At 39.3% G+C, this 21,757-nt stretch overlaps 1 protein-coding gene across 1 annotated transcript in view; it reads right to left on the reverse strand.

Annotated features, from left to right (window-relative positions):
* pdss2 (prenyl (decaprenyl) diphosphate synthase, subunit 2) overlaps positions 1-18,509 on the reverse strand; it is a 35,889-nt gene extending 17,380 nt beyond the window's left edge. Inside the window, exons 1-3 of the mRNA XM_042500997.2 lie at positions 18,004-18,509; positions 9,997-10,131; positions 1,244-1,442 (exon numbers count right to left, since the gene is read on the reverse strand). Of these exons, the coding sequence (XP_042356931.2) occupies positions 1,244-1,442; positions 9,997-10,131; positions 18,004-18,251 (582 nt within the window). The 5' untranslated portion in view covers positions 18,252-18,509. The remainder of the gene's footprint in view (positions 1-1,243; positions 1,443-9,996; positions 10,132-18,003) is intronic.
* Between the last annotated feature and the right edge of the window lie 3,248 nt (positions 18,510-21,757).

The raw sequence follows: 21,757 nt of genomic DNA on the forward strand, positions 1-21,757 counted from the left end.
CTTTTAATCCTGCTGTTGTGTCCGTTGACTTGGATGCTGTGGTCGCGACTGCTTGGAGCAGTTAACGAACAGGTGTTTTGATTCAAAGTTACTCACCAAAACTCACTGTGTCTACGGTTGAGGTCTGAGAATTGTGTTCAAAACATTTCCATCCTCATAAAATGTATGCAAAGCACATTTTACAATACTTCATACTGTGTATTGATAACACTTATGTTTGCTCTCTTGCAATCTTCTTTTTTCCTGCTTTTGTCTGTGCATTGCTAAATTGAATGGCTCATTGGAAGAGCATCAAATGTTCATAACACGAGCCAAGTAAGTACACAATATAAACAAAAATGAAAAAAAAAAGCACCACCAGTGGTCAAAAAACTCCACTCATCAAAGAATTATGTGGAATTCAGAGTTTGTATTTCTGTAGTTCATCTTAACTTGTCATTTTTCTGTTTGTATTTTTCATGACTTAAGCAAGTTAGCTGGCAGGAAAATAATGTCCCCTTTCTTAATCCCACCTTCTGATCTCTGATTGTTCAGTTGTTTCTCTGACACTAATCAGTGCAGCTAAGTAGCCATCTTGCTGTATAGAAAGACAATATCACCATTATGAATTTGACCTGCTAAACTATTATTGGTCAACTGTTTCCCTAACCAGGAGAAAAAGCAGTCAGTAGGGAGAGCAACATTATCTGAGCTGCTGAACAAATCTGATATGTGGGCGGCAATTCAAGGTCTTAAACCAGGCTAATCTTGTTGATTATCTCGCAGGCCCTCAGATTTATCTTGTTCCCATGTGGGGCCCCACTAGGTTGGGAATCACAGGGTTGCATTGTTTGAATGAAAAGGGATCTCTGGCAAGTGTTGTGTAAAAACATCACACATACTCGGCACTTGTGATTTAGGCAAAATAAAAACACAAAGATACCACTATTTTATGTTGTTCTAAGAAACGGACGAATGGGATGCTTTCACCACTTTTTCTTTGAAAATACCTCCCAAAAAGTGTGTGAAATATTGCATTAATTGAAGATCAGTGGGATCTCTGCAACATAAAATCAGTGCAGGCACGAGATGCTGAGTTTGGCTATGGTTTGACTGAGAGAAAAGCTGTAGGGATGAAGGCAGACACTGATGTGTGGAGCTGTAAGTGGTGCTGAGAGCTCATATTAAGACAGCAGTGCTCCTCATTAATATCACTGATGTCAGGTCAGATATTTCACAGAGCTGCGACTGACACACAGGGTACCTCAGTGTTATTCAGCTGGGCGAGGCCAGTGCAAGCGTTTGCTAGCAGGAAGTCTCCGCTTAGGACGGCCATCTTATTCCCAAACTCCATGTCCTTCAGCGGCCCGTCTGACACTGTCCACCCCTTCAGATCGACTATCCCACGATGCACCAGGAATGCCGTGTGAATCAACTCAGTGATTTCTGCCAGGTTCCTTTGGCTATAAAACAGAAAGAAAAAAAAGAGAAGTCATTTAAAAATCTTTTTCTGTGAACAACTTTTAAGAGAGGCGTTCCAGGGGCCTGACAGTTAGAGAGCTTTTTGACAGAAACCTTTTCATTGTCTTTATGCTGGTGAAATATGACAAGTTGGAAACTCATTCACAGCGTCACGTACAGGTGTGCCCAAAGAAATCAATCAAAACAAAAGAATTTGTGGGTTTCATTTCATCCTTCTCGCAAAAGGAGAAAACATCTATTGAGTCAATAAAAAGGCAAAAATGACAATGTGAAGGTTTTTTTTTTTTTTATATTTGACTAAAATATAAAGTACTGCTTCAAATAAAGACAGTTAGCCCTTTGAAACCCAGAACTGCATCAGTTTTCTTGTCCTGCGTTCGAGACTTCTTTCACATGCTTTAAAGCTTTGAAATCTAAGCAAAGTGGTGTGATTTCTTTAAACTTGGTTAAAAAGACAATGAGCAACTCAAGAGATGTCCCACGAATTGCAAGAAATTAGCAATAGGTGACAAGAAAATGACCTGAAAGTTGGTTTTAAAAAATAGAGAGAAAGTATTATGTAAAATGTAAAAAAACAAACAAACTATATTCATATAATTCTAAATATACTTTTCTGGACATCTTCCCTATATTTTAAAAGTATTATAATTACTTATTGACTATTTTATTTTATTTATTTTCATAAATATAATATAAATCGGTATAACTATTTTTTATTTTTTAAATATTTTTATTTTTTATTAACTGAAAATTTCACCAATGTGGAACTAATAAAGGATTATCTTATCCTAAATATATTTTGTTTCTTTTCTTTCTTTCTTTTTTAAAAAAAAAACATTTTTTAAACCTTTGTTTTCTTCTTTTAATGGTAAATTTCAGGTAATTTTCAAGTTACACTGAATTTCTTCCTGTGGTTCTGCATGAAATAAAGCCAATTTGCTCAGGTTTCAAGGGGTTAAGATTGTCGCAGCTCATTCAACCACCATCTGAAACACTTCACGACAAGACAATTCAAAAGATGAAACCACTGTGTATCTTAAAAAAAAAGTGATTTCTCTACAACTACAATTTAAAAACCTTTCAAGTCAGAATCAGCATACTCGAGGGCATAAACCAGCGCATATGTCAGACATCTTACTGCACAGTGTGTCGGGGGGGTTGTGTTAAAAAAAGAAATTAAACTTATCATTAGCAAATAACAGCCATTCTTGATTATGAGAGAAAAGACATAAAAGTGGTCTTTGAATAGCGCCTTTCAGAGCAGCCTTAGGGAGGATATAATCAAATGTTGATTCAGCCATTGGTGGGGGATAATTAGGCCCCTCTCCATATGGAAGGAGCTCGCCACGCTGCGACAGGAGGGATCCATCCAGACAGGGTTGGGTGCGCTGATAGCCACTTACGACCTTCTTTCAGCCGCTTTGAGAACCTGATGAGCCAGTCGTCTGCCTTGCGCTCCAACCCCTTCCCTGTACACACACACAAGCCACCACACACACACATCTTGTAGCCAGGTAATTGCCGTGTTCGACGTCGGCGTGGAAAAGATGTGATTAAAATTCAATAATGTCATCTATTTCGCTTCTCAATCACATCCATTGTCTGGTTGGTTTCTCAGCTCGGTGACGCAGAGCAACAACACAGGCGCCCCGAATGAGAGTTAATAAGTTCAGGGTTTAAATAAGAGGAAATTAACAGATTGACAGTCGCCGTGTTCTCAAGGTGCCTCGGCGTGATGGCTACGCTCGACGGCTTTCAAGAGGAGAACTCATTGTTACAACAAGAGGAGGACGATAGAGAGCGGCGCCTGATCTCAGGTCATGAAAATAACATTTTGAATTGTATTCCAAGGTCAGCCTTACAGTGAAAATTCTTAGTTGTTTCATTTTATCCACTAAAAAAGAATATATAATCTGTGGTAAACCTGTTATCTACTCATGCTTCACATCAATACTTCATTGTGACGGTCCATCAAGGCGAAAAGGCACTTAATGCAGGTCTGACAAGTTGAATTCTCAAAGGAGCAAAGACCACTTGTCATACATAGATCAATCAGCAATGATATGCTGAAGCTCGTCTTTATTCTTCCTCATTAAATATTCTACGATGAAATATAGACATAGTTTTCTTTAGCAAATTCAGTATTACAAAATATCAATTAAAAAGCACTCCTCTGATTCAGTATTGCATTCCTATAACATTGTAGGACTCACGATGGAGACATGGGTCGAAGTCAATGTGGCAGAACCAGTATAATGACTGCTTTCAATAAAAAAGCTGCTGAGAGGTTAAGCAGGCTTGTAACTGTGGCTCGTTCAAAGGAAATCACACTGAAGTCCAGAGATGTGTTTTATTGTGATTTACTAACAAAAGACTGGCAAATGAAATAACTGAAGCAAATACGAAGAAATGTGACATTTGTCAACAGAAAATATCTGAGTCAAAGTCAAAATCACCCTCTTTGTCTAAGTGTCACCACGCCGGTGTTTGAACAGGTACATAATGAGAAACCACAACCCCCCCATGTGTCAGTTACTACCACCGGAAGTGAAAGTAACCAAAGGGAAGTGAGCAGCCTTAACAAATAATAAACAACAGAGGGTAAATACACTATATGGCTCCCACAAACAGAGATAACCTTGTTTATTCAGCGCACCTCTTCCTCGTCAGATCCTGGCGTCTCCATCACCCACAACTCGCTCACGAAAAATGTGGTGTGATTGACCGCGTTCTGGTACAAGCTGGAAAACTGAGACATTACCAGTTCTCACCATGTTAGCTACTGTTGGCAATACCAGTTGATTACAACACATGACCCTTTATTTCACGTAACACCGAAGCTACATGTCCACAGATAGACGTTGGACACCACCGTGTGTATGACTGTTTCAATGGGACACAAATGAAACAAAAGTACCAATAAGGAGTAAATTATTTATCCGATAATTATAAATCCAAGGTGGCAACTCTGCACATCAACAGTAACAAAAGCTGCTGTTGATGTGCAGCCATTTTGGATTTTGTGGTGAGGGTTGGTGAAGTTCCTCTGACACTCCTGGCTTGAAATCTGACTTCAGGGGACATTTTATTATGAATTTTCTACTGGGATAAATACTCACTTTCCTTCTTGCAAATAGAACACACCATGAAGAGACTAGCGAGCTATTATTAGCCAATAGCTAATTTCCACTACTATCCACTATCCTCAAGGGTAGACACAACTGTATGGGTGGAGGGTTATTCTTTTTATATAATTTTGAATTTTTATTAGAATTGTCAGCGTTGATGCATTAATCGCAATGCGATGCAAGTCCACAAACCAACGTGTGACGTTACTGTGACTATGTTCATTCGTTAAATCCAAAACCTACCCTGACTCAGGTGACATCATTCAGGAAAGTTATCAGATTTCGTACAGCTCCCTCATGAGTAGCAAAAGCTTTTATAGAAACTTTTTGCACACCTGTAAGCAGACATTCATGTGTAAAAACAACGGAATTCCCCTTTATTACTAAATATAAAGTATTTTCTTTTGTCAGTCTTTTCTTGTTTTCACAGAAGAGGTTGCTGATATTGACGTAATCCTCTGTCAACTGCAATACCAATATTATCTTGTGATGAAGTTAGTTTTATAGGAAAAGCAACTAAGAGTGTTTATGGAAAATTAAAGGACCAAATGGAAATTGCTGGTTTTGGCGAATCCACCAAATGACAAATCAGGGTATTTTCCTAATACTGCTGACAAAATACTAACAATTAATTTTGCCACAGAGTAACATTCTTCAGAGTGGCCAAATACACACAAAGATATTAAAAGGAATGGGAGAAAAAAAAAGGAATTCAGAAATGGAAGACAAATTTATACCGTCTTGCGGTGCATATAACATCAAATCGCATAACTCTAATTCATGGGGTGAATGGAGTGATCAGAATTCTATCGATCTGGCTTCTATGTCACATGATGATAAACATGTATAAGAACCCCACCCTCGCAGGAATTAACTAACATGAGGAAACACACAACCCTTGACATTGCTTCGATTTTTAGATTTGAAGGTGCTGAACAATGACACCAAGTACCCTCCTCCACAAAACCCAAATCAGTTGAACCCCGGTGCATCCACATCCCAGAGCTGTGCCTCCAATCTAGCACTTCTGATCGGTAGCAGTGGAGCTTGGGGAGGAAAAAGGGGGACAAGGGGGCCGGTGTATAAATAGCTTTGGTGCCCAGTTGCATAGCAACCGATGCCATCTTGCCGAGGTGTAACGCCCCTCACCACGCCCCTTGTCCTGACTGTTCTGTTCCATTTTTCCTCCCTCTGCAGTCTGCCTCGGCATCAAACACAGCCTTGCAGATGTGAGTGCATCCCTGTGTGTGATTTAAAGAGGTGGCCTGTCCATCAGCCGGGCTGCGTGATGTGCTCAGTGGCATGGCTTTCATTTGTCACAAAAAATTAAGAGGTGTGTTGGGTACAAGTTGGACTATCTGCGAATGCCTGCCTGCCTATCTATCTATCTATCTAGATATCTATCTATCTATCTATCTATCTATCTATCTATCTATCTATCTATGTATCTATCTATCTATCTATATATCCATCCATCCATCCATCCATCCATCCAGCCATCCATCTATCCATCCATCCATCCATCCATCCATCCATCTATCATGGTGGTGCTTTGGTGAATCATCAGTGTCAGGCAGCAGAGTGGGAAATGTTTTACAAATGCTGCCTGTCAGGAGGGAGGAGACCGTCCCCCGGAGGTTTCAATCACCCCCCCCCAAACCCGCCCCACCCCGACTCCCTCCATCCTACCATCTCTTCCATCAGAGGTGCTAATGAGCCCAGGAGAGGTGGGGGGATTGCTGGGGGGAGAGAAAGAGAGAGCAAGATAGTGCAAATGAGGTGATCAAGTCATGCTGTGTGTGTGTGTGTGTGTGTGTGTGTGTGTGTGTGAGTTTGGACTATCCATCACACACACGAGCGAGGGAATGCTGCATGTTGGATTTGGTGTGATCCAGTGTCACAGTGATGCGAGTGCCAGGCTGTGTGACACGAGGTGCGTGCGTAATCACTTGTCCTGGAGTGAGACACACAACCTGCACACGCGGCTTGGCCTCACAGCCTGACAACGGCCGGACTCAAGCGCTTCCATGGCGCCCGGGTTATTCCAATTAGTTCTAATATTAGGATGTTTCTGCGCAGACACGGCTCCACTACACACATGTGCCTTGTGCCAGCCAGCAGTAAGAAAGAAGCCTTTCAGGCACCCAGCGCGCAGCCACGCCAAACACAGCAGTCACTTCTGGAAACCACTTGGCACACACCCACAGCCCTGTTCTGAGCTGCGTGCTGGTAGTCAGAGTGTGTGTGTGTGTGTGTGTGTGTGTGTGTGTGTGTGTGTGTGTGTGTGTGTGTGTGCGAGAAAGCCAGGGAGGACCTCGGGTGCTACTTGAAGCATTTTACAGCAGAACATTAATGCCACATTTAACACTTTACATTTAAATGTGTATAAATAAATCTTTATAATGTAGTTTGTCTAATCAAGATATTCCATTAAGCAATTTTCTTTGATTTTTGCAACAAAAATAAAGAATCTACAGCCAGCTAACCACCCTATGAGGCTGTAATGCAAAAGCTGACAACCAAAAAGAGTTTTTTTTTTTAAGGTTACAGTGAAGTAAATGAAACAATAGGAGGTCACGTGACAGCGCAAAGGAAGATGGCCGCTCAGGGTGGAGGCTCCTGCACCATCGCCATTTATTTTGCCTCATTATGTCGATACTCATGATTCTGTTATTTTATTAACGAGTTACCAGACCCAACATCCCCAAACGACTCGGAGGCCTCTGCTTTTTAACCAGAATCTAAAGCTGCGACTCTTGAGCTCCTCCAAAAGCTGTCTGAAGACCAAACAAGACATTTCACGTACATTTGGAAAGATCTGTCTGAAACAGGGAGAGCAGTTCTCTACCAATGAGGAGAAATCAGCTGATGTTTTCCCTGAGACCGCCTGGGGGAGTGTGCTGGTCCTTTAAGTGGGACAATTGTTTTATTTTGTTTTTAATGTCATCTTATTTCTGCACTCTTGTCTTTTAGACATTAATTGTATGTGTTGTTGTCACTCATCTGAAGAATGACCTGCTCATTGTTATGTGCTGTGTAATGAATGACAATAAAAGAAAAATTTGATCACCAAAAAGTAAATGAAACAATTAGCCAAGGAATAGTGTCAGAATAACTAAAAAAAAAAAAAGTCACACAAAATAATTGCAAATGCCAAATGTTTTGCTGCCCACAGTAATTGTCATGCAAATGAGGCCAGCATGTTACATTATTACAAACCAACACTAAACACAAAGTACAGCTGAGGCTGACGGGAATGTCATTCGTTTTGAAACAGTTTAGTCATGAATTAAAGTATGGGACAAATTTACGACGGGCCCCAGCGCACGCTCTTGTGGCGGTCCCTGGTGCATTCTATTGTACATCGTCTCATCACATGGTCAAACAGAGACCTGACACTGGACAACATCAATGTATTTATGACCCATCATTGAATACCTGACAAAAAATATCATAGAAAGAAATTAAATCATTAAACTGAATAGTTTTTCTAGTTCATTTATAAATTTTACTTTTTTTGTAGAAAAGCATATCATTTTGTCATAGACGGCTACTGACTGTAAATATTTATGTCCTTTTTAAGGACCTTTTAATTTATGCTTTATTCTTTTTATAATCATTCCTTTTGAACATTGGTATAACTCTGAAGTGGCAATCTGAATCACTCGCAAGGGCCTCTCTATGGGCCCCCACCCAATGGGCCCCAGTGCAACTGCCTGCACTGTCTATATTTACGCTCATCTATACAATAGCTGCTGATTCATTTCACTCAAACTAAAAAAATGCTGCTGGTGGCACCAGAGAAAAGGGATACTTTGTCGATTTTTAACCATGTGTGTGTCACTGAGGTTTGAGGAGTGTGTGCAGATGAATGGTGTAATGGCGCCCTCCGTGCGGCCAGCTCCCAGAGCCTGTCCAACAGCCGAAATTCGGTGCTGGCATCGGTGTTGCCTTGACACCAACCATCTACACACATTTCCCACACCTCAGTGAAAGTGACCTGGTTGAAAATCTGCAAAACAACCCTTTAAGTCATAAGTATTTATCCTCTGTGGAACACGAATGTCCATACAAAATTTTGTGGCAATCCATGTATGTGTATGTGTAGAGATACTTCATTGGATTAGTGAAAAGTACTATCTGTTGGTGGTATGAGATGAACTGTTAGTAGGATTCACCCTCTGGGGACCATGAATGTCAATACAAAATCCATTTAATAGTTGCTGATATATTTCTATCTGACCTAGAGTGATCAAATCAAGAATATAACATGAGACGACTTTTCTTTTGTTGGTTAATAGCGGCCAACAGCAGAATGACTGTAGTTAACATTAACAATAAGAGAGGGTGAGAGAGCACAGCTTGTATTCTTGTATCGATACTGTAGAAAACAAGATTGAAACTGTTTCAAATATTCAGAATCCATATGCCATATTTTTTGGCCAAAAAGGGTGCAAATATAGGACTTTTTTCAATTAACTACAATCTAAATAAAACCAAATACAATAAAACCCACCCCCCCATCTTGCAACGGTGTCTGTATTGCCCCCACATTCCGTCATATTTGCAAGATGATGTAGTGCTTCATTTACAGGAATTGATATGGACGATAACCACAGAGGACAGGATAGAATTACCTGACACAAGGATTTTATTTCACTATTTATCCTTCAGCAGCCATGTAACAGGGACAAAAGAGGCATCGCCTTTCTTGGTCTGCTTGCCATGCACATTTATGGCCCTACAACGCAATGATACACATGTTTACTGCCCACTGTTTTCCTCCCAAGCAGCACATACATGGGAATGGAAATACATGAAAGCCAGAAAGATTGCCTGTTGGTGTTTGAATTTGAATTACTAGCTTGGTTGCCAATATACTGAACTAACTTGGTGGAAACTAGCTGCGGTGTGATATGAGCGTAATTCCTATGATGCTCTATGAGTGTGATTAAGGTTGGTACACACCATTTATCATTTGAAAATCCTCAAGGGCAAAGTGTTTTTATGTAATGTTTCTTTATGCAATAGCAACCAATTACATTTTTCACAGTCAGTCAGGCTTTGGGAAATTTCCTGCATAGCAGGAAGATTCATCAGTGCATCCTGCTGGTGTTGATATTTGCACCGTTTAGAGCTGCAAAGTTAAACACGCAGAAGGGTTCATGGAGTGTCACAGATGTCAGGAAGTATGAGAAACATCAACAAACCAAAACCAAAGCCAGAGGAACAGCTTCCTGGATAACTGAAGCTTTGATAGACATTTAATGGATCTTATTAGTGTTGGGTAAGATGCAGTGAAAAGGTTGTAGTCTCTAACTTGCTGTATTGTTACTCTAATCAATTCAATGTCAAATAACTGTTTTCCTGAACACCCAGCCTGGTGTGAGTAACTTTCAGTTATTACCTCGGGTAGATGCCGCTGACCATGTCCTGAGCCAGGAGATCGGAGACGGCGTGGCCCGGCCCTGCGGCTTTTGACAACAGCAGTACGACCAGTCCTCTCATCTGAAGGTTGTTCTTGCTGTCGTAGATGAAGCCCCTAAAAGAAAAACCATCAGTAGATCAAAACACAAGAAGACAAACATCAAAAAATTGTCATTTTATCCAACTCTTTATTTTAGGTAATACGGAAAAACAGTTTGTTAGCTGTGTAGGAAAGGCGTTCTACTTAAACATTATGCCTTGGGCCACAGCTATCATCAGCGCTGAGGCAAAATAAGGAAATAAAGGGCAGGGTCTCTGCAGATTAATACACTGCTACGCACTTCTTGTGGGTCAGAAGTGATGACTGAGAGGGATCTTTTTTAGCAGCTCAAGAGGTGTTTGTACTTCTGTTTCAATAACTGTGTTTGAAAGGAATATGACACAATGGGGGAAAAAAGAAAATGCTTATTCACACAGGGCAATTTAAAATATGTGACAGGGGCGTTTCTAGGATATTTAGGGCTTAATCCCCACCTCAGAAGGGGGGTCTGGTCTATTTCAAAAGAAAAGAAAAGAAAAGCTCTGTTTTGATGCTTTTTGTACACTTTGGCACCTTATTTACCCTTGTTTTTTTACTTTCCAGTTTAATTATGAATTGTGAAGAGAAAAATATTAGCAGTTTTTAGCAATTGGTGCTGAGTACAGAATACTTTACAACTGCTATCATGAATGTATTGACTAAAGTTGAAAAAATAGTTAAATGTATTTATGTAAAAAGCAGTAAAATGTAACTAGATAGACTACAGTTATTCAAGGCCAGCAATGACTGATTATTAGATTTGGGGCTTAATGTTTTATTATTAGGCCTATTCTTAATTTATGAAAAACAAAAAAATAAATAAAATAAAATACAATAAATAAATAAATATCATCATGTTATTTCTTTGATTTTTATATACACGTCCAGGCCTCACGACACCACTGTTATATGGGCTATGGTATATAAACAGTATTTGTATTATCAGTACTTGTCCTTCACATTAGTTTGATGGGAAAATGGACTTAATGTCTTGGCCATTCATTAAAGACCAGTTCCATTGTATCGGACAAAGAATGAGAGAAAGAAGCAGAAACACTGTTGCAACCTGATGGCATGATGCAAAGTGAGCAACATAGTGTTATAGGATATTTGAACTGAATTTCGTGCATGATAGAAAAAAATAACGGCAATATAATTGATCAGTTTTGCTGCAGGACTGTATATTTCTTTTCAGCTTGAGGGGGGGGCGGGGCACACACACACACACACACACACACACACACACACACACACACACACACACACACACACACAGAGCCCAGAGGTAGCTGCCTGCGTGGTGGGCAGATTAAATATCTTTTTACTCTCTCTGGGGAGCGGTTAGACAGAGCACCTCTAATCCTGTCCCTATGGGAGCCCCTTGTGCCATGAATCACGCTCTCGTTAGGGGCTCCGAGGCAGACAAGCGACCACGCCCCCCTCCGCTCGATGCCCAGACACCGGCCTCACCAACCCCACCACCGGCCCTGAGCCCCCACCTCCTCTCTGACCCACCCCTGCACCACAGGGGGAGGTGGAGGAACCCGAGACAGAGTGGATGTGGGAGATAAAGCATGAAGAGAGGGAGGGGACGGAGAGAGATGGAGGGAATAGAGGCCAGACAGAAATGAGAATGCCAGAAAAGATGACAGAAGAAATACACTGGTGATTCACAGCGTTCTGGTGCTGAAAGGGGGAAAAAAAACGCAAACACTCTGAAGCTTTGTTCCTTCCCAAAAAAACATAAAACACCTCGCAGCCCCCCCTCCCCAAAAAAATTTACGATACAGCTGACATTATGGAGGGCTGTCTTTCATCGCAGCTCGTGAGATTTATTTATGATCACTGTAAATTTTTACTCAATTGGAAAACAGGGACCAGCCCGGCACACTGATGAATGCAGAAGCATCACAACAGAAAAGAGCAAAAATTATGAAGCTGCTCTCCTCTTTGGGGAGTCCGGTTAAACCAGTGGCCTGAGGGTGGCTGATGATTAATATTTATGTCACTATCCACACCAGCATACATCAATCAATCACAAACGCCCTCCCGCAAAGGGGTGGGGCGAGGATGATGTGGAAAACGAGAGATAGTGAGCGCTACGGAGAGGCAGAGAGGGAGTGGAAAGAGAGAAATGGGCTGCTGTCATTTTAAAGGGTTGTGAACAGGTCACCACGCCTTCTGCTCTGCAATGCCAGCGCAGGAATTCGGGGAACTTTAGCCGCCGTATGCAGGGGCTGGAATTAATGCATGCAAATGTATGACCTCACGTGTGTGGTGGGATATTGATCCTCTGTCTGCTTTTTTTTTTTTTACCTCTAAGTATTGGAAGAATGAATGAATGTTCATGCACTTTTCCTAGGGACAGAATTTATGCAATAGATCCGTCTTTACTGTGCACAGCAGATGCTTTTATAGATTATGCTCATGATATGTTTAGAAAATATCCTTAGAGAGATTTACATGAATTCCAAAAAGCCTGATCTATGGCAGGTGTTTTTTTTTTTTTTGTATGGGAATGTGACTTGAAAACACATGCAAAGAACCTGATAACACTTCTGACTGTGAGCAAAAGGAACACAAAACATATTCTGCAAAAGTTACAGTTTCACTTATGCATCTTCACTTTTCTCCATGCTCTCCTCACCGGTTTGAGGTGGGCAGAGTTCAGCTGGAAAGGAGTGATTTCACTTCCATGCACCAATCGTGGTTTAGCAACATTTTAACAGTCTGATGGCAGTTGTGGGGGTGTTTGCTTGTTAGCAGACCGCTGTCATTTAAATCCAATCAAACAACACCCACTGAGCTCTGATGAAGCAGATTAGCTGATTTGTTCATGAATGGTAAACTCTCCATAAATAATAATTAAAGGTGCCCTGTGGAGTTTTCTTGTAAACAAATACAAGTTTGTTTATGTGCAGTATTACTCAGCAAAATGCATTGTGTGCATTACATCCATTATAATATTTTAAACCTGCGCCATCCAGGCTTAATACTAGAAGTCTTATCACTCCCTGATCCATTGCCACATTTTGTGGCGCATTACCGCCTGTCAATCAGTAAAATAATGTGAAACCATTGGAGGAAATGTGGATGACATCACACACATTTGCACGCACATGAACCGCTCAAACTTAAAGAGTCAGTCATTGAAGTTATTGTTGCAGCTTTGAAATCACATTTTCAAAGGCTTTAAATCTAAAAGTTGATGGTGAAGCAAAGGGATGGTATGCTTTTGCAAAGACCTGTCAAGGCTGTCCATCGGCAGCAATTACTTCGAATATCTTGACAAAGCTTAGTGTCAAGAATGCTTCAGTCTCCTCAGCAAATAATATTTCTTGACATGGATTGGCATCAATTAAAGCACAAATTCAGTCACAAATTCAGATGACATCTTCCAATGAAGAACATCGGTTTTACTGTCAATAACAAGCAAAGAAACCAGAAAAGAATTAAATTAACAAAGCTGAATTTGACTGTTTTTCCTCAAAAATTACTAAAACCAATCCATTTATTATCAAACTAGGTGCCTATTAATGCAGTGATTTATCAATTAGTTGTCAACTAACTGATTAATCACTGCATTTCTAATACAATGTTGCAACAACATTAGCAATGTCACATAGGTATAGCTGGAAGTGTACTCTGATATGGAACAATATTACTAATGTGAAAGCTGAGCAGCGGGGGAGGAGAGACGGGGGGAGATCATACTCGGGCATGAATCTTACCAACTAGAAAATGCCTTGAGAATGGGTGATGTCATTTTAAGGAATTTTAATGGGATAATTCAGTTTTCTTTTTGAGGAGAAACCATATATGACACAGAGTATGGTTCCACGCAGAATACTTTCAAGTGTCTTCAAAGAGACTGGATCTTGGATCTTTGATTTCAACAGTCATTCGTGCCCACGATGTAGCTGAAATACGCAGGCTAGTAAGACACCATTTAAACTAATCTTAATGACATCGTATTTATCAAGATATTGAGGACCGAGCTTGAGATTGCAAATGAAAAGGTGAGAAACTGGTGGAAGGAAACACTAGTCGAAGTCAAACTCTCAAGGACTGTCCTTAAAACAAGTTAAGTTTCTTCTCCCCGGGCCGCAGTCCCCTCGTTGTAACTCCACACTTTGGGGCAAAGTTAGCTGAGCTGCAGTTTTTGAGAATGAAAGGAAAGGAAAAACCGAAACCCAACTCCACGAGGGTCTGCCTGTCTGCTATTGTGGATATTTTTATCTGCTGTGCGTCTAAGGCGGAGACACAGTGGGAAATACGAACCAGCCAACCCAAGCTGACAGTGAGGAGTCAGACTGTCAAGAGGTCTGCCCCCCCACCCCAAACCACCCCGCCCCCTGCTACAACACCCAAATGGATTGTCATATCAGATTTAGGTGTATAGGTTATTACACCCTTGGGCTCCTGTTTCCAACACACCCGTCTGCATGGCGGGATTGAGTTTGAGGACTCTCTCTTCTCGCTCTCCTTCCTTGGTTCTCGAACTTCCTGATTTCTTTGATAAAACATACGAAAGCTGGTGGGATAATATTTGGACAGTGTGGCCTGTTCTAGCTCCTCCTTCATCGATACTCAGTTGTGACTTTGCAGCTGCATCACAATTTAGCTCTATTGGCTTTGTGCAAATATATCTCAGTACTGGATATGAAAACAAACACCTAGTATGTCCATAGTTCTGTTTAGGAACATCTAATCAAGTTGACTTATACCCCAAAAGAGGAGACCATGATGCAGCAAACTGTCTTTGTCTTTTACCCTCATTTGCAGGAGAAATCATGCAGAGAAAAACAAGATTTATTGACAAAACTGGGACTGGTGGCTGGCTTATTCCTGCATATTTTAAGCTTAGTCGTGACACTTTGGTCAATCCTCCTTTGATTTTGTCTCTGAAAGGGAAGCCTTCATGCAAGGACAAAACCAATTCATAACTTTGCTTTTGCCAGCTCTATTTAAAAAATTTTAACCAAATTCTGAATAAAGACACTTTTACAATTTTAGTAATAGTCTGGTGCACCTATTCTCCTGTTAGTATGAACTGTATGTAGTTTCCTGTACGTTATAAACAGAAATGTTACCGACTCTACTTTGGTTTTGGTACTATACTTGAATATTTCCATACTCTGCCATAATAAAAAATGCAAGTTTTACAAAAAAGCAAATATCACAGAAAAGTAAAAATACAAAGAATAAAAAACTGTATATCAGAACTTCTTTTATCTCCAATAAACTTTTGAGTCCTCGGATTTATCTTAAACTAAAATACAGAGGTCAGAGTCTCTGCAGATAAATACTCCACCACACACTTCTAGAGGGTCATAAGTGATGACTGAGAGGGATTACTTGCTTGCTGGCACAGTAAAAATAGTTCAAACACACTCAGTATAAGAATACAATGTGATGTATAACAGCAAATCAATAACTTTGATACTTTAAGCATAATGTAATGCTTACTTTGCGTCTTAAGTAAAAGATCATAATACTTCTTCCACACACACGAACACACACCTGCAATTGCTTCCAAACTACATTATCCAAGATATGCAGCAATGGTAATGATACACACTGTGTTTTGGTGACAAATACTTAATATGAACACAACTTTGTGTTTGTTTAAAGGAAAACTCCACAAGTCAGCTTTAGTAGTTTATATAGGATTGTAACGTATCTTTTCCATCATCTAACTGTGAAATATTAAATGTTCATTATTGCTGTTGGACCAACACATGCCATTGTTACATCATTCTATGAAACAAAATGAAAAGAGAACCACATGCACAGCAGCTGGAGTTACACATCTGGTGCATTCAGTTTGGATATAAACTGCTTAGATTTTGTGTATCCCCTTTGAGGGAAAGACGCCAAAATGCTTTTTTAATCCCGTAACTCTGTTCTGAGTAATTAAAGGTGCCATCCACAATTCTAACGAAATACACATTTTGTTAGCAAATCTCTCCCCACAGTCCACTAACTGTCTGTTCTGTGTGTGTGCAGGTATAAATATAGACCAGAGAGATTCTGAAAGAGCTCTGACGGCTGAGGTTTATATGTTTTGGGTGTTACGTTTAAATATCAACCAACTTTAAACCTTAAGTGCTCCACCAGTCTACACTATGAGGCCTGATCATGCATGTGATGCACAGACAAAAGACTATTTATTTATTTAGCTAAGACAGGGGCTCTGTTTGCACTTTATTCTGTTAATTCAGGTTGCGCACACTGTGCAACAGTAATATATTATTATCATTTATTTATTTTTTCACACTTTTTTTTATTCTGCACTTTAAAACTCATTTAATTGCTTTTTTATTCTTGGGTTTTTTACATATATATTTATATCCTTTTTAACCTAAAGAAGCAACAGGCTAATATCTAACGCTACAAAGGACAAATGATAAGAGGAATTTTTTTTTCTGAACTCAGCAGCACCTCTACCTCTACTGCATCATATTTTCGATGATGAAGTTTGTTGTGATGAGAACTGAGCAAGATTCAAACAAACAAGGTAGCCTATCATCATTTTTGTTAGATGTATACAGCAATAGCCGTTTGAGTCATACGTTTGTTGTGAGGAAACATTTTAGATGGCTGCAATTCATCTGATAGCATCATAAGAGACATTCAACCACTGACAATGCTGCTTGACTGAAAAGAATTGATTTATTGACGACAAACAATTGTTGTTTACCCACATGCTGATGGGATGTTGAAAGGGGATACTAATGCATCTGCAGGTGGGGTCAAGTGTGTTTGGGTCTTGAAAGACGCAACATAAATATAAACCCACAATCACATGACTGCTACCAGATAACCTGCTGAGTTTCACATTTAAGTTTGGCTTGTGATTGTTTTTGAATAAAACAGTGGCTTTTCAAGGATTTGTTTGCAATCATCAGTGCAAAATTAAAGTAAAGATGATGATTAGATGCGAGGGACAAATTAGAGTAATAATGCCACACTCGTGAACTTTGATACTAGTTTGAATCCTCAGGCAAAATCTCCCTCTAGATTCAAAAGTAATATTAACCCCTTGAAGCGACATTGATTTTCTTGTGCTGCTTTCAGATGCCTTTCACACCTTTCCAATTTCTTTCAAAAATATGAGGAAAAAGGCAATGGGCAACTTGGTAAGAAATGTCTCACAAATTGCAAGAAATTAGTATACTTTTTCATTTATTTATTTTTTTTTTTTAACTTTTTGCCTTTATTTGATAGGACAGCTTTCAGTGTGAAATTGGGAGAGAGGAGATGACGTAGCAAGGGGGCGGGGTTGGAATCAAACCTGGAGCCGGGATACAGCCCTTATACATGTAGCGCCCACTATACAAGGTGAGCTACTGGACGGCCCCAGAAATCAGTATATTTTGAAAAAAATGTTTTAAAGTTCAGAGAAAAAAAAATATAATTCTAATAATTACATATTTAAATTGTTCCAGAATTTTTTTCCCCACTTTTTCCAAGTCCTCTTTGCTGTATTTTTTAAAAAACTTTTTTTTTGGCTTTGTTGTGTGGTTTTTGTTTGTTTTTACTAATTACCAGGTAACTTTCCTGTACTGCTTAATAATTTCTTGCCAATTTTGGGGCCATTTCCTCATTTGTTATTGATTACCTTCTCCTCCTGTTTTTTTTTTTTAAAGAAATGAAGCCAATTTGCTCTGGTCTTAAAGAGTTAACTGATAATTGGTATACATTCATGCCGAAATAGAGGGATTCAAACAATAACATATGCCCTTTATTAACAATCCATGATCTTTTTTTTAAATTTTGCTGACAGACAGAGTTTATAAATTTTGCCAGATTTTTGAATGGAGTTTGGTTTGACGTTTCCTCCATGCAGGAGATCTCACTCAGGCCGGAGCTCAGGGGAAAGCGGGATAGTGTGAGCAGTGTTACCTTGCAGTGTTGAGCAGAGGGTGCTGAGTCCCGACCAGCTTCCGGACGTGCATGGCGACATTACTGAGCTCATCGCTGAGCAGGCAGCGGAGGCTCATAAAGGAGGTCGGATATCCGACGATCTTCTCCGCGTCTGAGACCACTTTACTCCAGTTTGACGGTCCTGAGCTGGAGAACAGACTCAGTGTCCTCTGTCCTCGGCTGGACAAAGCCCTGCAGGTCAGTCGCGACCAGGTAGCTGCAAACATTTTCTCTCTGAGTGTAATGTTTGTCACAGTTGTTTAAAGTGCCATTCAGGTACCTGCCACCATCTTTAAACTGTATCTCCAGATTCAGCCGCTGACGTTGTTCCCAAACGACGCCGCATTTGTATTAATTATTAAATTAATTTAATTTGTTGTTCTAATACATCTAATATATTAACATTTTGGGAAGAACTAGCCAAGTTTCACAACACACGACCTGTCACTGCGGGCTGCCATCTTTGACTACGTAATACGTTACGTCGTCGTAAAAACGTAATGACGCACAGTTGTAAATCCAGATACGCCCCGTGTTCTAAAGAGAGGAAAAGTATTTGTCATGTATTTATTTATTTTTGAATGACTTTGCGTTAAATTGTTATGGATGGACATAGAACTTAAAAACAACAACAATGGAAAAAAAAGTTCTACGAGAAAAAAGACAGATGATATTGTGGTATGATAAAAATGGATTTGATAGCCAGAAATAAAATATTTCTAATTTGTTTTTGTTTAGTTTTTTTATTTTAATGGGAATTATTATATTCATAAATGTCAATGGACTCAAAAGAAACCCAAAATACAAGAATTCAAAACAGAAACAGAACATTACATCCAGACAATAAATGGACTGAAAGATAGCAAAGCTGGGAAACATTAGACATTTGTAATTCATTAAATATTTTTGTTTGATACTTTGGTCGATGCCCATATTTAAATACAAATACCCCTATGTAAATAGTTGTACATAGTTTGTCCTGCATGGTTTTTGTCTTTGTTTTTTGTTGTTTTTTTCTTTTATGTTCTGTTTGCAGTGTCCTATAGTTACATGACTGAATTTGTAAATATGCAATATCCATGTATAGAGTAAATGAAAAAAAGCAAATAAAAAAACAACAACATTTTTTTATAAAGACAGCACTTCTGACTAAGGTCAAACCCCTGTGGAAAACTAGCTGCTCTTCAAATTCATAAACTTTTAAAAACAGGCAGTTCAGACTCATTCTAAAAGATACATTTCTGGCCAACAATATCATCATTGTAACAAAGTTCTATATTGACTACACAAAAGTCAGTATGCCAAAATTATTTGTTATATTTATAATTATCATAAAATGATCATAACATTTTATTTAAAATTAATTTTCTAAATTACTAGCATTTTAAGCAGTTTTTGATGTCATTTCCTTAATGTTGTTGTTTTTTTAACTTTTCCCTACTTGTACTTTTTACTAATTTCATGATAATTTTTGGATCATTTATTCTTAAATTGCTTATTGCATTCTTCTCATGTTTTTGAAAAAAAAAAAAAAAAGCAAGCCAATTTGCCCAGGTTTCAAAGGTTTAGTTCTGAAATTATGTGTGACGGTCAAACCCAAAGCTTTGACTACATTTATGTTGTTTTGCCTTAAAAGCAAAACTCTATAGGCTATAACAATTCAAATAAAAGCTGTCCTTATTTTGGGGGCTGGCATAAGGATTATTGCTTGAGTTATTAGCCTATTGATATAGAAGTTTACTTCAAGCAATACCAGGGGTCTTACACCATCAAAGTTAAGTAATCTGAGGGCCCATCTGCTTTCAAGTTGCACTGATGTTATTATTTTTTTACATACCTTATGCTTTGCTTCAGTTATTGTAGGACACCCCATGATATTATATTATTATTTTATTTTAATATCTTCCTCCTATTGATAGATTAAGAGCTCGTAGTGTTGCATAGTTCAGTTAACTGACACTGACACATCAGTGACATTTTGTCACTGCTTGTGTAACATAATTGTATTTTTCATGGAAAGCTGCATGTTTCATATTAAATCTGATTACTGTAAATCATAAGCATGCTTAGTGAGATTTTTGCCAAAATGGAAACACTCTTGTTCAAAATTTGCCTTAGCTCTGTCCTGTCTCATTATGTGTTAATATTAAGGCCAATGTCATAACAAACCACAAATTTGAACTTCTTGTAACTTGGATGCCAAGGTCAAAAGGATTAGAGTACCAGATGAAAAAAAAACATTAAACTATCTATATTAAATTGTGGAAAGAAACCCCTCATGTTTCGGTTCATGCAACACAATCCTTGGGACAATATGACAGTTCCACAGTATTAAAGGGAAGTGCCCCAGCAGCATTTGGTTTAACAATGCTTTCATTGAATCCAACTCTATCTGCTTATTACTGGACTGGAGAGAAAGTCTGTCAAGGACAACTTACATGACATGGAGCTATGGTCTCTATTATGGAATAGTCTTACAAAACAAACACACATAAGCTATTGTATGTTCATGTATTACACGCTAGGAAAACTGTATTTTCACCAATTCATTCTCAGCATCATACCGTCCTAATGGGGAAATAGCTACAGCCACTTTTTTGTGTCTTTCAAAACACATTTTGCTATAGCAAAAATTGCACCAAAATCCACACTTATAATTGCCATTAACAATTTTAAAAATAGCAGTTTTCTTCACATATTCATATTCACAACACCTACTGCTTTTAATAAATAGTCACCCCCTGTGTTTCTCTACAGTGTATAATCAGAAGCATTACAGTTAACAGTATGAAGGAAGAATTTTGTGATGCAGGTGAGCTGCTGTGTTAGCACGGCATGTCAAGTGCTGCACTGTAACACACAAGTCATCTCCCCCTGACCTCGCATCACGGTTCACAGCTCCTGTTTCCCCTGATTTTCCGGCTCAAATGGGTGTCACAATGCCATGAGCAGCATCCCCTGGCACTCTCAGTGGCTCTCCACCTGCCAACTCATTGTAATTCCAGCTAAAGTCGGAGGACAGCATGTAGCTCGCACAGATGAAACAGGTAAATTCATGCCCAAAGCAAAAATAATTTATTATGGATCTGTAACTATTTCATATGCCAGTAATGACCCTATTTTGCATTAAGTGAGTGGCCCCTAGCTGAGGAAACCCGCTGTAAAACATCACGCTGTGACACTGTCACAACATTGTCAAAACATGTCATTTCAACATTTTTAATGAGCTCTGCAGGAGCAAAAGCAAATTAAAACAACTGTACTAACACATACGTCTATGTGTTACATGTGGAGATGTATATACCCAAATATATACTATGTGCATATGCGATCAGTATATTATGAGTGTAGAACCTTTTTCACAGCAGGAAAAGCACTGGTGAAACAAATTTCATTGACCATGGTTAGGTCCCTTTAAGTGCCCTAGTTAACCGTGACAGTGAGTCAGCAAGCACAACACGAGTTCCCTTGAACCAGCTCACCTTAATGGAATGTTTTTGATGTTATCAATTACAGCTGTGCTTTTCTTCTTTTCAGTCTGAAAAAAAAGCAACCCAAAAACTATATAAGCATGCATCTGTGTGTGAGACGTACAGGGTGTGCGAATAAATTTGCCCTGGGACGATACAGACTACGTAATATATCTATGTAAATTACCTACAGCCATGAACACAGGCAGAGGGCCAGAGGGGCCCAAAGTGTCATGGGGGCCCCTGACCTTCACTTGTAAAAT

Source organism: Plectropomus leopardus, chromosome 14 (genome assembly GCF_026936395.1).
Source record: "Plectropomus leopardus strain MGB_pleo_1.0 chromosome 14, ASM2693639v1, whole genome shotgun sequence".
Lineage (NCBI taxonomy): Eukaryota > Metazoa > Chordata > Actinopteri > Perciformes > Serranidae > Plectropomus > Plectropomus leopardus.